The 16,196-nt window shown below is 47.5% G+C and overlaps 3 protein-coding genes across 3 annotated transcripts; 2 read left to right on the forward strand and 1 right to left on the reverse strand.

Annotated features, from left to right (window-relative positions):
* Window positions 1-3,518: 3,518 nt before the first annotated feature.
* TRUGW13939_03938 (uncharacterized protein) lies at window positions 3,519-4,115 on the forward strand (the record flags this gene model as incomplete). The annotated part of the gene is made up of 3 exons (XM_035487116.1): window positions 3,519-3,537; window positions 3,597-3,709; window positions 3,843-4,115. The coding sequence occupies 3 exons, from the start codon at window positions 3,519-3,521 to the stop codon at window positions 4,113-4,115; spliced, it is 405 nt and encodes a 134-aa protein (XP_035343009.1).
* A 2,600-nt stretch (window positions 4,116-6,715) lies between these two features.
* Window positions 6,716-11,182, forward strand: TRUGW13939_03939 (uncharacterized protein; the record flags this gene model as incomplete). Its single annotated transcript, XM_035487117.1, has 4 exons — window positions 6,716-6,809; window positions 6,871-7,039; window positions 7,099-10,075; window positions 10,136-11,182. The coding sequence occupies 4 exons, from the start codon at window positions 6,716-6,718 to the stop codon at window positions 11,180-11,182; spliced, it is 4,287 nt and encodes a 1,428-aa protein (XP_035343010.1).
* An 866-nt stretch (window positions 11,183-12,048) lies between these two features.
* TRUGW13939_03940 (uncharacterized protein) lies at window positions 12,049-15,949 on the reverse strand (the record flags this gene model as incomplete). Its single annotated transcript, XM_035487118.1, has 7 exons — window positions 12,049-12,570; window positions 12,627-12,668; window positions 12,728-13,266; window positions 13,371-13,487; window positions 13,886-15,074; window positions 15,158-15,820; window positions 15,893-15,949. The coding sequence occupies 7 exons, from the start codon at window positions 15,947-15,949 to the stop codon at window positions 12,049-12,051; spliced, it is 3,129 nt and encodes a 1,042-aa protein (XP_035343011.1).
* Between the last annotated feature and the right edge of the window lie 247 nt (window positions 15,950-16,196).

The following is a 16,196-nucleotide window of genomic DNA, read 5'->3' on the forward strand; positions in this document are numbered from 1 at the left end:
GGACCACCCCACCTGTAAAATCGACTTATTCTGACCAAAGTGTAACCATTTACCATATTTACTATATAATTTCTATACTAAACTGTTCAGACAGTACGTGCGAACATAACTAACCTGCTTATAATTAGAACAGGTCCGCGGCGCGCGCCTGCGTGCCCCCAAAGCGACTTCCGGATTAGGCAATTGTAGAGCTTCCTAGGCTGTTAATATCGCTGCAGCGATCTCGCGGCCTTCGGAAACTGTCAAAATCCCAGGCCTGTTGATAGGCCTACCCCTAGTCGTACGCTTTTGCTTCTAGTGATTGTTTGCTGTTTGTAGATTGTGATTTTCTTGCGTGAGTATAGTAGCAGAATTCATTGTCAAAGAGTAACCTTTTATCAACTGGTCTAACGCACGCTTAGTGGGCGAATTTAGTTCGGTAAGACTCTGCCTTATAAGCCGCTCTATGGTGTTTGTCTGGCGACACAGATTTTTGATATTATGAGGTGTTTTTGGTGACCAATTTGTAGAGGAATGGCTTGTGCTTGGTGGGGTGGGTGTTCATAATTGCATGTCAAGCTTAGAGAGCACATGTTCTGGGTTAAATGGAGAAATCCCTGTTGCTGCAAAGCCACTCTTAATATTTTGTATGGAATAGGCTTTATCCCGAATTTCCGTGTATATCATAAGAAAATCGTTTTTATTAATATGGTTGACACCGCAGCATATCTAATTCTCAACCGCCTGCCTATATAAGCGCTTGAGAACCGCGAAAACATCTACATCGAGCGGCTGAAGTAGATGTGAGGAATGTGGCGGTATATATATAGGAATAATGTCATTCTCAATGTAGTATTGATCGAATTTAGATATAAGATGACTGCTATGTCTATCAAGCACAAGCATCCAGTACTTTCTAGTTGTAAACGGCCTCGATAAAGGGTCAAAAATCTTTTAAAGCTATTCAAGTCTGAGTTCGTTAGATGTCTAACCGTTTAGTGACTTAGTAATTGACCAATTGGGTAGTAATTTAGATAGATTATACTAGTTGATAAGCTTATTGACTGATTTCAATATAATAAGTAAAGACAATGTGATTCCATGCGTACTTATATATTCTATAGCTATGACCTATTCCCGATTTCTAGACTGCAGCAGACAAGATTTCTTCTTGCAATCAGTGCTATATATAACTTTTGCTGTAGATATGATGCCTATAGCGAACCTAGTCTCGTTAAAATTCTAAATGTTTTCCTACACGATTCTGTACTCGGCAAAAGCGTGTTTAAGATCCTTAAAAAAACCACCAATAACCATTAGATCCTTGCATAAAGTGCGCTCATAATTGTATTTACAGATGTAACAAGTCTTAAGATCTTAGTGATGTTTTAAATAATTGCTTACCTAGCATTTACCAATAGTAGGTGGTAAGATAATAGAATTATATTTCTTAAGTAAATAATTGGCTATTTACGTTACTATAGATAGCCTGACAGGGCAGCTATATTTATCTATAGAAAGAATTCATTCGTAAAGTGTGATTTCCTTAGTTTTTAACAATTTAGTATTGATTCTACGCTTTTCTAGGCAGTGCAAGCGACCATGCTGCCTGCCTCGGAGCGTCGATCTTAGGACGTTAAAAACGCGCACTACTTCGCGCAGACTAGTGATTTGACCTTTATTTAACGCGTTAATAGCAAGCTAAATTCTTCCTTCATCACTTGATGCTTTTTTTGCAGCGTTCCGAGGCATATTGGCGTGGTTATTCGATTTTCAAATTTATGTTGGGTTGAAAGTGGGAGAAAATTGAGGGGGTGGTCCGGCAGGCTTATGTGGTCCGGGAGGTCTATAAAATACGTTAACTATTGGCTGAGCGTTATCAATTCTTCTGACAAATAGCAGCTTCGTTGACTTTAGTACCAGAATTTATAATAAAGACTTAGGATATATCTTACATAGTGCTCAATTAAATAATTGATTCAACCAGGATCTTACTAAGAGCGCCTATCTAGGGATTATAGTATAGGTTCAAGTAATAGATTAGAGTCTTAGCCTGCTCTACAATAAGCTATACAATTTCTAGGTCATAGTAGCCCAGCGAATTGACAGCAATACTGCTAGTTAAATCTAAGAAGCATCGATTCTCCATATCCTATAGATAGTAGCCTTGGCCCTTGACAAACATGGGTATGGGACGCAAATAGGTGGGCACCATGAACGGGGTTCTTTCTTTCAGGAATGAGGCTGTTGACAAGTCTGGGCCGGGGTCAGCAGAGGGAAGAGACGCTTCATTCTGTGTTGATCGTTTAATCAGGGTGGGAGCTTAAAAAGCAATGTTGTTTCTGCACGGATTGAATACCTGGATCCGTGCTTTCTCGCCCGCAGGCAAGCTAGATACCCGAGCTGTCGGGGTGAACGAGCGAGCTGTAAACAGCGGGCGGTTGATCGAATGCAGACGGCGCGTGGCCGCTCGCATTGCCATTTTGTATCGATAGTACTGGTAGACACACCCAGTGAAATATAATTGACAATTTTTTCAGATGTGCAAGTCGCAGAAACGTCTTGCCAAGACGAAACTGGCGTGAGTCATCGATGATCGAGGTATAATTCCTGTCCTCCGTTGGCCAATGATCGGCGAGTCGGCTGACGACCCGACGACCGAGTCAGACCGACGTTTGATTAGATCACGTGTTCTATTTACCAGGTAGTGTACTAGGTATCGGACGACACAAACTCTGCTATGGGCACCGCCCGGTTTCTACCCCTTCTTCAACAATAATTTTAAAAAAAATTCATTCACACTGTTTATATCATGTTAAACAATGATGTGAAAGGTTTAAATAAAAATATGAGCCCTATGCGATTCGAACGCATAACCTTCAGGAATCTGGCACTGGAATCTGACGCTAGAAAGAAAGAATGAGAACCCTTGTAGCTTTCAGGATTTCCCGATGGAATGTACTTACCGCTACCGTTGCGCCAAGGGCCCTGTTTTGGAATCCAGGCCCGATAAAGTGAAATATTTGAACTACTACTATTTGGGGTCCTCTTGATGAGAAGCAGCAGAGAAAACCCCTTCTTCTCTCCCCTCGCTCGAATCTGGGTAGCCGGAAGTTTGATTCTATTGAAGAATATCAGATGGATATATCAGATGATCTATAAATAATTATTAGCGGAAGTCTTTACCTTGCTTGCATCTCCTCTTTCTTTTTGGTTTTGCTGGCGTCTCAGTCAGTAGTAGTAGTAGTAGTAGTAGTAGTAGGCGATTCCTCCTTCTCGGGTACAATCAGAGATTCTACTCCATGTGGAGAGTCGGCCTAGCCGCATTTGGAGCTTAGTCATCGGTGGGGCCTCTGGAAGTCATCGGCAAAGCGGGTCCCGGGCTGCAGCCAATGAAACCCCGTATCCGAGCCCTAGCCTTAAGCGGAACATCATGTGACGCACAACCAAGCCCTTCTAAATATTCACACCACAAAAGTCCTTCAACGACAATCCCGTGCACTTGAGCCCATTCACGATACCCTCAAGGACGCTCCACGATGGCTGTTCGCAACCCAAGTGCGTTATCCTCGCCTTTCAACCGACTTGCTTTTCCATACTGACGCATAATTGCTTAGGTCTCGCCTCTTCGCGGCGCAAGTCCCGCAAGGCACACTTCTCTGCTCCCTCCAGCGAGCGTCGAATTCGCATGTCCGCTCCCCTCTCCAAGGAATTGCGGGAGAAGTACAACGTACGTTTTACCTATCGACTCGATTTCCTCTAGATCTAGCCCAGCAGATTTTGTTTTGCGGTTTTTTCTCGAAGGAAAAAAAAAGAAACACGGACCATATGGACATCAAATTCTAACTCGCTTCGTTCAACAGGTCCGCTCCATTCCCATCCGCAAGGACGACGAGGTCACCATCGTTCGTGGAAGCAACAAGGGTCGTGAGGGCAAGATCACCTCCGTCTACCGTCTGAAGTGGGCAATCCACGTCGAGCGTGTCGTCCGTGAGAAGACCAACGGCCAGAGCGTTCCCATTCCCATCGCCCCATCCAAGGTCGTCATCAGCAAGCTCAAGCTCGACAAGGACCGTGAAGAAATCCTGGCGCGTGTCGCCAAGGGCCGTGAGGCTGTCCAAAGCAAGTCGGCTTAAGAAAGAAATGTCTTCACGTGCGGGGTTTTGGGTCATATTGCAATAGTGTTTTAACGGCGCGGGTGTATTAAAGGACTCTCTAAAAAAAAGAAGGAGGTCCAACCGGTCCAACTTACTATTCTCGAGGACCAACGTTTTTAAAACCAAATGTATTGCGATGAATAAAAAAGTAAAAAAATATTCATTTGTTCCGCCCAAAACTGGACAGAAGGCTTGCAACTAGGGTTCTCGCTAGAAGCAGTACGCATAGAGGTCGTCTTCTGGAGTAGTAGAGTCTACGTAGTGTTAGACCTACCCTCCGATGTCATTTAAAATTTGAAGATCACCATGCACGGGTCAACCGGTCTCTCCGTCATTTGTCATTCAAAGTCAATGCAGAATAAAAAGTACCTGGTACGTGTACGCTAAGGAAAACAAAATACGTTCAGATGTTGCCTTGCAGATATCAAGACTGCATCAATGTACATATGTAAACGGTAGCAATAATCCACAAGTCAACATTGAAGATATTTCATACTTTAATGTTCTAGGCCAACCACGTGCAGGCTGAGAGCGAGGTGGGATATACAAATATATATAATATTGAATGAGAACGAAACTGTGCCGGCGTTCCGAACATTTGAAGGTGCCATGTTGGAGCTCAAACTGAGACATATATATTGAGAAATAATAATTTCATCTCATACACAATTTCATTCCTACGACGCATTCCGGTAACATTTGAAACATTTGCCTGTTACATTTTCAATGTTATTTCAACAGCCTTATGGCAGCTACTAACGCTACATATGTACGCTCCCCTTTACTGATGTAACTTCCTGGTAAGGTGAAAGCTTAACAACATTGGGAATGATTTCCCTATAACAGATAAGATCGCTCAAAACGGTATCTACATACATGTAGCTTTCCGGCTAGCGGAAGACATTATATGCATTTCCGAACTTAAAACCGTCGGGTATTGAAGCACTATTTCGAAAGCCTCATCGCTAAAAGGGTACAAGATAATTTAAACATTGAATATACAATTACTACATTATTATCATTCCAGTTGTGTATGGTTTATCAACATCTGGATTTGAGACTAGTGAGTCGGTGGTGGCCTGACGGGCTGATTGGCTGGAATTCACCAGCCAACAGTCCACAGTAGAAGATACGATTGTTGTTTGGACGATTCAGGATTAATAACAGAGTAAGAAGAATTAACCGGTAGGAGGAACAACGACATTATTATTATTGGCGTTGGACTGACCCTATTTGACGGGTAAACGCGAAATGTGAAGTATCACATGGACCTTTCTGCGAATAAAAATGACATTGGATTGCGTATGATGCATCAATTGATACCATAGGTGCATGGATCGGAAGATATTTTCTAAGCGCCCATTCACTCATCATAAAAGTTCGATAGTCGCAGGGATAACGCTCTCAGCTCGGAGTGTTCTCTCCTGGCCCATGCGTGGCTTTGGTGGCTTTTGGGTGGAGATGCCCAAGACATGGCGATCCATAGTTCCTCGCTAGGTTATTGTAAACAACAATAATAATTTGCGCTGTGCAGTGTGGTTACTGATCACTGCTATTCTTCTATTGCGGATGCTTGGCCATAGAAGATCAGAATTGAAGTTCCTCGGTAAGAACTCCTCTAGGAATGCACTCTGTGCATGTATATGCCATAATTGCCGATGAATAGAGAAAACCCCAAGTGTACTGACTCACTACGATGGAGTCGACAGCACGAAGAATGGCAATCGGCTGTGGGCGATTATTCCGCTTCGAGATAGGTGGCAGTTAGCGCGCAGGCTGGTGTTGATGATCCAGGGGCAAAACAGTCGCCAGCAGAGTCAGACAGATACCAACTGCTAGTCTCTGTAGCTAATTAGTGAGCCAGCTAGTTCATTAGCTGGCTTCTTAGGCCGCAGAAGCCACAGTAATAATAATATTCGCAGCAATAATAAATAGCCATATAGACAGGCTCTGCAGCGGCTGCGACGAAGCGGGTTAGCTACAGAACGTATTCTGCCGACTTCATTCGTTCCCCTGCGCCGACTCCATCGTCCGCCTTTTTTTCCCTTTCAACCACCACCAGCTGTTTTCTCCTCCCCTGTTGTTTGGCTGTGCGTGTATGTGTGTCTGAGCGTGTACGTGTGAGTGAGTGTCGGTATAATTCAGCGCGTGTGCATTCTCGAAGCCGCAGAGTTGCTTCCCAGGCGAAGACGCAGTCGCCGGACCAGGCAAGAGCCCGCGCAATTGCTGCGAGCCTCGCGTCTCACCTCTTCTCTCTTTCTCACCACCGTTTTCTTCTCGCCAATCCATCATCTATCGCCATAAATAACTCCCCCTTCGCATCCCTCGACAATCACACCAGCCGCATGATCGGGGCCCCGGACAGGTCTTTCCTCCTTCCCCGCGATGGACACATAGCAGACAGTGAGGTCGCGACGCTGTGGGCCAGTATAGCTTTATCGGAAAGCATAACAATATACGTTTGATGCCATCGCAATTTCCCTAGCTTTCCGGCATCCTCGAGGGACGGGAGTCTTGTCTCCCCTCGGAGACGCCCTTTTCGCAATCTCCTCTCCGACGACGGTGCTCTGTCTGCAAAGATGACCACCCATCAAACCAGTGGAGCTGCCCATTCTAGGGGACTATCCTCACGGACCTCGAACTCTTCCCGCAATGACGATTCTGTCCCAGGAGGTGAGTAGTAGCTCAGAATCTGGCTGCTCGCAATTTTGCTCACCTGTCGTGTGACCCATAGATGCCCCCGGGCGAAAACGACTACAAAAGGTGGCCCCGGCCGCTGATACAACGCCTGCCTATGGATCAAGAGCTCCCTCAATACCAAGAAGCGTGACTGACACGCGTATTAATGCTATGGGAAGAAGGAGACACTCGATTCGAGAATCCACTGTAGCCGCACCTCGGGGGTAAGTAGTCTGCTCTCTGGGAAAAATCCATAGACAAGCTAACGTCTCATCTCTCATAGGCCTCGTGCAGGTTCCATTCACTCGGGCAATTCCTCCATCGATACAACGAATGAGTCGATACGAAATCCCTCTGTTAGTAGCACGAACTCTCGGATGAGCTTTGGAGCATCTACCACCAGCAACTCGACCAAGTATGGCATCAATCAAACCTCTTCCGATGGCCCTGAATTCTTGGCGCCGATTAGTTTTGACGATTTTCACAACAGCATTCTAGACGACCCGAGCTTAAACAACTTCCCAATGCCTGGCCTTGGAAGCACCCCCAGTTACGCCAACAAGACGCCGACACCTCGTACAGCCAGCACATGGTCCAGGCCAGAAGGAGCAACGAGGACAACCAGGTCCAACTCCATTCGGCAGCAGAGCGATACAAATCGCCTCACTGGACAAGCTCCTGTCACAAACACCATGATGCCGCCTCCTCCCGCGCCTTCGTCTAGAGCCCGCCGCCAGAGCCATATTCCGCCATCATCGTCTACCTCGCTGCCTATTCGTCCGCCGAGGAAATCGATAGGGCCCGGTGTGTTGACACTGGATACCTCGAGCGATACTATGTCAAAGCGCCGCCCCAGCTTTTCGACTCGCAGACCCAGTGTCGACAGCACGAGAGCTGATTTGTCTACCCGTGTTAGGACGCGTAACAATGAGGCTAATGGCAGAGAGGAGGCCGGATTCCTCCTCAGCACGCGCTCATTCAAAGCAAAATCCCTACAACCGCCGTCCAGGGAACGCCTGCCCCAGGAACAGCTATCTACTCCTACCATCGATAGCTCAACGAATGGCCTGCTCACTCCCTCCAAGAATAACCCGACAGGCGCGACTACGCCCACATCTTCTTCATCCAAGCGTTTGTCCAGTATGCCTCATGCAACTGGACTTGGCGCTCGTACAATCAGCCCGACCGATGCTCGGAGAATGAAGCGCATGTCCATGATGCCGCCAGCGCCGCCTGTTCCATTTACACCCCCTGCTCCACAGAGTCTACCGGCCGATCCTGCTCCTACTTTGCGCCCACGGTCATCTCAATCACCTTCCATGATCCCTAGAAAAGCCGATACTCCTTCCTCTTCACGAACGACTCCAGACCCTAACCGCAAGTCGTATAGTTCGGGCATGTCACTATCTTCAAGTACGAGCTACAATTCTGTTCGCAACTCTAGCGGCTCACTGCAACCGCGTCTCTCTCAAACATTTTCTTCGTCACGACTACCTACGCCAAAGCCTCGCACAGAGGCATCAAACGGCGCCTCTGAGGAAGAAGTTCCGCCAGTTCCGGCTATTCCCAAAGCCTACGAGTCGCCAAAAACTGAGTTCGACGCCCTTTTCCCTCCAAGCTTTCGAAAATCAAGCTTCCCACCTGATGCCGGACTCGCTAGTTCAGATTCGAGACGTGGCTCTGATTCCAGCGGTCCGTCTGCGGTTACCAATAATAGCCAGGACAGTTCCGTGCACAATGGATCTCGTATGGTGGGAACTAAAACCCCGGAAACCAAGGGAAAACAACAGACTTCTCTGGGCCGCAAGGGTCTGCAGGCTTTGAAACTACCTCCGTTGAACCTACTGCCACTGAGCACGCCTATGGCCGCGAAAATTGATGCCTTGAGGGATGGTCCGACCAGGGAAGAACTGAATCCATCCACTCCTCAACGTGGAAATATGGCAAAGACACCCAGTACCCCATTGACAGCTTCCAAGGCATACTTTTTCGGTGCGGACGATGCCGATATGGAACCTCTTCAATTGCCACGTAGCAGCACCTCACATTTTCTGGTTAGTACCTCGAACTCTTCGACGTTACGAGCCCCTAGCAGCTCCAGTGCTATCGTTCCATTGGAAATGCCTTCCAGTAAGCGGAATATGTCGCCCTATATATCCTCCTCCCTGCCCAAAACCAGCGGTGATTACAGCTATATGCGTCACAAGAATAGCGAGGACTACTCTCAGAGCTCCCAACAAACCGGCAGGTTGACTGGTCCCAGACCTCAAACGCAATCATCTGTCTTTTCTTTCAATACCGAATCTGGAAGCCGCCTTTCAAGTACTCCAGATCCTGAAAAGACTAGTACCATGTCCAAAAGCAAGGTTCCTACTACGACTCTCAGGCACAGCATATCAAAACCTCAATTGATATCTGACACCAAAACAAACATGGCCAAATATGATAATATGCCACCCCCTCGGCTTCCAGCATCTGCTACTTGGAATGGCCTCTCATCGGTTACTACGCGCACAAGCCCTGCTCTGAAGCCTGCCTACTTGATCACCCGGCGCAAGTCGTCAGTTTCTAGCCTAAATGCAAAGCAATCCGACTATAGCAACGACTCCAACTCGGTGACTTTGCCGAGTCCGATAGTTACGGACCCAGGTGAAACAGACCCAGCAAGTCACGGCCGTCAATCATCATCTATTCTGTCACCAGTCCACAAGATCATCAGTTCCGCCAAATCCAATGCGTCATTGAAAGCACGTTCCACAGATCAGAGTCCAATCACGGACGAGTCTATTGCTGATGAGGAAATGCGCAGGCTTGGAAGCAAGAGGAAAGACACTGAAATCGCAGCTAAGGAATTGGATGAATTGCACCGGAGGGCCTGTCCGAAAGAGCGTGTTGGTGCTGCACAAGCACTAAAGATGGCTACCCTCAATATCTTTGAACGCGGTGAAATCATTGATTTCAAAGATATCTATTTCTGTGGAACGCAAAAGGCTAAGAAGCACGTGGGTGACCTGAAATCTCAGAATGCAAATTTTGGATACGACGATGATCGAGGTGACTATCAAATCGTTATTGGTGACCACCTAGCCTACCGATACGAAGTGGTCGATTTATTGGGCAAGGGTAGCTTCGGCCAGGTCGTTCGGTGTGTTGACCATAAAACGGGTAAGCTGGTAGCCGTGAAGATTATTCGCAACAAGAAGAGGTTCCATCAGCAGGCGTTGGTCGAGGTCAACATCCTGCAAAAGCTGAAAGAATGGGTGAGTTTAATGCAACAGCCTTGAAAAACTACGAGTTGAAACTAATCATGGATATTACAGGACCCCGAGCGCAAACATAGTGTTCTACGATTCACGCAAAGCTTCTACTTCCGCGGGCATTTATGCATATCTAGCGAACTTTTGGGCATGAACTTGTATGAGTTCATCAAGGCACACCACTTCAAGGGCTTTTCTGTGAAGCTCATTCGCCAATTCACCAAACAGATGCTTAGTACTCTTGTGCTTCTCCAGTCGAAGAAAGTCATACATTGCGATTTGAAACCTGAAAATGTCCTGCTTGCTCATCCAATGCGGTCTGAGATTAAGGTTATCGACTTTGGATCTAGCTGCTTCGAGCACGAAAAGGTCTACACTTATATCCAGAGTAGATTCTACCGTTCACCTGAAGTCATCCTAGGGATGTCGTATGGGATACCTATCGATATGTGGAGTTTGGGTTGCATCCTCGCCGAACTTTTCACCGGCTATCCTATTTTCCCCGGAGAAAATGAACAAGAACAGCTAGCATGTATCATGGAGATATTCGGCCCCCCGGAAAAACATTTGATTGACAAAAGCACCCGCAAAAAGCTGTTTTTCGATTCAATGGGCAAGCCTCGCTTGACCGTGTCGTCAAAGGGCCGCAGACGTCGACCAAGCTCCAAGGACTTGAGACAAGCCTTGAAATGTGACGATGATGCATTCTTGGATTTCGTTTCCAGATGTCTCCGATGGGATCCAAACCGTCGTCTCAACCCCAACGACGCATTGAATCATGAGTTCATTACCGGAATCAAAGCCGCGCCTCGTCCTCGGACATACTTGTCAAGTACTAACGCCTCCTCAAAGCGGCTTACCACCGGGGGAGTACGGCCGCTGCCGGACCCTCCAGCAAGTTTCAAACACGCATCTCCCTCCAAAAACACAAGCAGCTCCCCGGTGAAGTTAGCTCCTAAGCGAATCTCAACTACCAATAACCTTCAGCCTACCGCCGGAAAACGAATTTCCAATAGTGGAACATATAACACCAGCTCGGCATTGCCACGCAGAAACCCCAGTGGCAATATGGCAGCGGCAGCTGCAGCTACGAGCTTGTCGAACAAGTGAACGACCTCAATTTGATTATGACCAAGGCAAAAGTCACGATAGATGATGCTGTATAAATACGCCTCTATATTATAATAATAATTTTCCTTTTTCTTGTTGTTGTTGCGCCCTTATATCATCATTCCTAGCAGCATAGACATGTTGGCATGTTTTTGGTTGTCTCTTTTTTTTGGCCTCGTTGAGTGCTCGCCGTTCAATCATTGGTGACAGGGCCAAGTTCACCATCAAATACCCCCCCATCGACCTTTTTTAGCATTTTTTTTTCTATTCCCCCCTCCCATGAAATGATTTGTCAGATTTTATGTTTCTTCTTCTCTTTTTTTTTGGTTCTTGTTTGATGCTGATGTTATGACCCGTGGTTCAAAATATTGTTGTTGTAACCTATGAAGCATGGCTTGGATAGTTGGGAGTGTGTGTCTGTCAGTGTTGCATGTATCTACCTATTTGAATTTGCTCTTTTTCCCCCTACTTCTTGATACAATTCAAGTATGATTCTAGTAACATTTTTATTCTTTGTCTTTGCAGTAGCGATTTAGACATCATTGCTATTGATATATAAAGTCACTGCTTTCGTAGACTTGACCCCTGGACTTTATATCAATTGATCAACATCGAATTGGTTAAACATTTGAATTCATATATCAACAATATTCATCAATTGATGTTACTGGTCAAAAATGATGTACGATAGTCCAGATTGAATCAAAATATGGTATCAGTTTTCTAAGAACAATGTTACAAACTAATATATAAAACTCCGGATCCAAGAGATACAAGAAAAAAACACAAATGTTAAAAAGCCATGCAGTAGTAAACGAAATGGAGAGAGAGAGAGAGAGAGAGAGAGAGAGAGAAACATAGCCAAATCACTCGTCGTAGGCCGAGTGTGTGCGTCCGTTCAACACACCCTCTGACCGACGTGTTCGCCGTCTAACAAATTCCATCGCCCAGGAAGACAACTGAAAGAGCCATCCACCAGTGACAATCACTCCCGAGACGACGTTGACGAGACGCACCAGCAAAGCCAAAAAGCTGCCGCGCTCCTCGTTGACAAACAACAGGACGGGCTCGATGTTGTACTTGAAGAAAACGCCCGGGGAGTTCCAAGGGTTCTCGGGTAAAGCGAGAGATTGGCTCGTGGCCGAGTACTGGTTTGTGAAGATGGTGTTTTTGGCCTTTTTGAAAGCCAGGGCCGGGTTGGCCGTGTATTTTTCAACAGCGTTGTTGCTTCGAGAGTAGATGGTCGGCACGATGTTGAGGAAGTACTGGTATTTATAGTAGTGGGTTTCGGTGGTTGATATGGTTTTGTCGAGCGGGTTGAGTAGAGAAGGATAGTGTGGTCCAAAGGACAGCTCGGTAATCATGTGCGAGAAATTGAATTTTGCATGCTATATCGCCGGTTAGAATTGAAATGAAAGTCAAAAGGCTGAGAGTTTAAACTTACATCGAGATGTTGTAAAATGTCACTATATCCATGTCCTCGCGCCTATAGCGATACAGTCAGCCCCGTCCCAAACAAATCAACCGGAGAATAGAGTCACTCACTGTTACGTGAAAGTCTCCCTGGACCTTGTTCCCTTCCAAGCTACCATAAATGCGACAAGAGTCTGCGGGGTACTTCCCACTCAACCTGGGGGTTCTGGGGAACTTTCTGCGCGGGTTCCGGCGCACATGCTGGATGACATGGTGGGCGTGCATGTCTTCCTCTTGGGCCAACAGCCGATTGTTATCCTCAGCGTTGAGAGTCTGATACTCGTGCTCACCAGAGGAGATCTGGTTCAGTTTGTTGTTCCACAGCTCCCAATTCGTGTTGTCCTTTGTGAGTAGCATGCCAGCCATGATATGATCGCCCGAGGCGTCTTGCACATTGATTTGGAGATCCATGCAGGGCATGTGGACGACCATGTCGAGATTCATCTGCAGATCGCGTGACACGCCCTTTTCGACGCTGAAGTGCTGGTTTTCTGTGCCCCGGTACCATTTCAACAGCTCTCCGAGCGATAGAATCGTGCAGACAGTATAGATAAACACCGTCCACTGTCCTCCGCGGCGTGTCGGGGTAACGTAACTCGCTTTGGTTTTGGCTAGAGGTACAACTATCAGCCTGTTTACTTGCGTTGAAGAAGCGCGATTGAGGATGGAATTGAAAGTAAGAAGAGAGACAAAACAAAACAAGAGCCAAACGTACGAAAGGCGTCAAATGTCCTGAAGCCAGCGGTGCTACCGCTTGCTTTCTCCCCGAATGCATCCTCGTCGAGGCCGTGCCCTGAGAAGCCGTTCATCGCGACGGCGGGAATCCACGCAACTATACTAGAATGTTGTCATGAAAAGAAAAGAAAAAGAATGAACATGTATTCAGCTAAGAACACATCACCTGCATACAGGTCAATTGGGAATCGCAGACCGGCAAGCAGCGCAAAAAAGCAGAGGGCGAAGAAGCGGCGGGCCAGACGCAGAGAGAGTGCGGAGAGGCCAGCTTTCCGAATTCCTTCGGAGCCAGCCCGATCAGGAAGGCTGCTGTTTCATCCGCCAAGGACAAGGAGAACTATACCTCTCTGTGCATTTCAATGAGGTCTAATAATCAAGGTCATAATTTGTCATTGCAATAAACTCACTAGGCTACGCTATACTATACTATAATAATACATTTGTCTGGTTACACTTCAAAAATCTCCCCCAGTGCTACGCCCGCCCCCTCTGCACCAGCCCGACTGTCGACCAGATCGAGGCGCCATCCATTCCAGTTTCGTAGTTTTCGTTTCACCTCGCGCGCCCATTCGACTCGTTTGCGCGCTTCTTCTTCCGCCTGTGCGCGGGCAAAGGCGTCCTCGTCAAACTCGTCGTTGTCCTCCTCGGCGAGCAATTCAAGGCTGCCTCGCGCGGCCGGAGGGTGGTTTTGGATAGAGGCCTGTCGTTCCCGGGTGTTGTTGCTGTTGGCGTTGTTGCCAGTAAAAGCTGCCAGGCCACTCGAGATCACTGTAGCAAAAGAAGAATGCTGTTGCTGTTGCGAGCGGTTCTGCATCATGAGGCTCCTGCGCCGTGAATGATTGGGAGCACCTCCGACCAGATCGACCTCGTCAAAGGTATTCCCCGGGCTGGTAGACGTCTCAAACTCTTCCTCCCCCTCTTCTTCTCCAAGCTCCTTTCTCCTTTCTTTCCAGGCCCCCCTTCGTAAATCAAAGTTCTCGCCTTCGAGTTCGCGCACCCTGCGCTCCAATTGGGCGCGCTCTTCATCTTCAAGCTCATCCAAGCTCTCATTTCCTTCAACCCCGGCTTCTCGCTTTTTGCTTCGCTCTTTGTCTTCTCGTAATCGAAGGTTCTCGTTTTCCACGCTAGCGAGTTTCTTCTTCAAAATCGCCAGTTCCTTTTCCATTTTCTCGTGGTCCTTGAGTCGCGTTTGATGTCGAGTCTCAGACTCCTTGTGTAGGTTACCGAGAGCCTGTAATTTCTTGTCCAAAGTGTCGGCTCTCTTTTCAGATATGGTCTTTGCCTCTTGTAGCTCTTCTATTTCCCGCCTAAGGTTCTTGATTAATGTTTCCGAGCTTGTTTTGTCAACGCCTTCTTTCATTGCCTTCTCAGATGCTCGGGAAAGCGACTGTTTGGTATCTACGAGCTCTTGTTGTGACTTTTCAAGGGCAATTTCACTCTGAGAAAGCTTCTCCTCCAAAGCTGTTATCTGGCCTTGATAGCCGTTGCTTGATGTTGATTCCGAGGAGAGCTGGGCACGTAGATTCGAAATTTCAAGCTCCATGGCTTCGATAGTAGACGACTTGGATTCCAGCTCTTGTACAAGCTCTGACTGCGGTGATTCCGCATGGCCGGCGGCGGTTGCTCGGTGGGTTTTGGATTGCAGAAGAGAATTTTGTCGCTGTAGGGAGGCAATCTCTGTCCTCTAAAGGTCATAATGTCAGATAAGAAAGAAAACAACAAAAACTCAAAGGGGGGGGGGGGGGGGGGGGGGGGGGGGTAGTATACCAGTGACTCTATCTCGGCGACCTGCTTTTCCGCCTTGTCTAAGCGATCTTTCAATTCGACCACTTCAACACTGGATTCCCGGATATCCTCAAGCTCGTTCTCTGACTTTTGCCTCCTTGAATTGGCATCATCAAGATCCTTTTCCAACTTCTTGTTCTCCTTCTCGAGTTCCTCCACGCGGGCGGCTTGTCTGCGAAACACCTCGTGGACTTGCTCACTGTCTGGAGCTAATGGTGGAAGCGGTGGAGGTGATTTCATCCCGGCCACTGGCGAAACCGTTGTTGAGACTGACGTTCGGAATGAAGAGGATCGTCTCTTCGATTGCATTGATAGCGAGGGCTGTCGTGCGTGTAGCCCACGGGTTGGTAGTGCTGCGACGACCTCGCCAGGGCTGGCTTCTGGCCCAGGCGAGGTTGGCGCGTCCGGCATAGGCTCAGTTGGCGATTCAACTTCCTTTTCTGCAGCTTCCTCCTTCTCATCTGTTTTCTCGGGTTCTGGCTCCTTTTCAGCTTCGAGTTCGGTTGGTTCCTTATCTGGCTTGTCTCCGGCGCTGTCATCCGGTTTCGTAGTAGCAGCAGCAGCACCCTCATCCTTGCCGGCGGTCTCGCCAGCTGCAACTTTCTTGCCTGTCTTTTTACCCTTTTGCTTCTGCATTTGAGCGACCTATCCAGAAATAAGGTTTGTCTGTTAGTAAAACAAAGAATCACGCCTCCAGGGGTAATAAATGCAACTCACGCGCTTCCGGGCAGCGGCGAGCTTCTCGGCCTTGGCCTTTTCCTCGTCGTCCGCCATTTTTATTTTTGGGGTTGGCTAACTGTTCGCTTTTCACTTCAGCTCAGACTTCTTGATTTTGATATATTTCCGGCCAGCGGGATTCGTTGCGACACAGTTCTCGAGGGAGAGTTGCAGCTCGCGCAAGTCGCGGGGGATGACAACTGCGGAAAGGGACAGCTTGCGGAGAACGCACGGACCATGGGGTTCGTCCAGAGGTAAAAATAGCACAATTATTATTGTACACCTTAGTACTTAGTAGTCAATG

Source organism: Talaromyces rugulosus, chromosome II (assembly GCF_013368755.1).
Source record: "Talaromyces rugulosus chromosome II, complete sequence".
In the NCBI taxonomy this organism is placed as follows: Eukaryota; Fungi; Ascomycota; class Eurotiomycetes; order Eurotiales; family Trichocomaceae; genus Talaromyces; species Talaromyces rugulosus.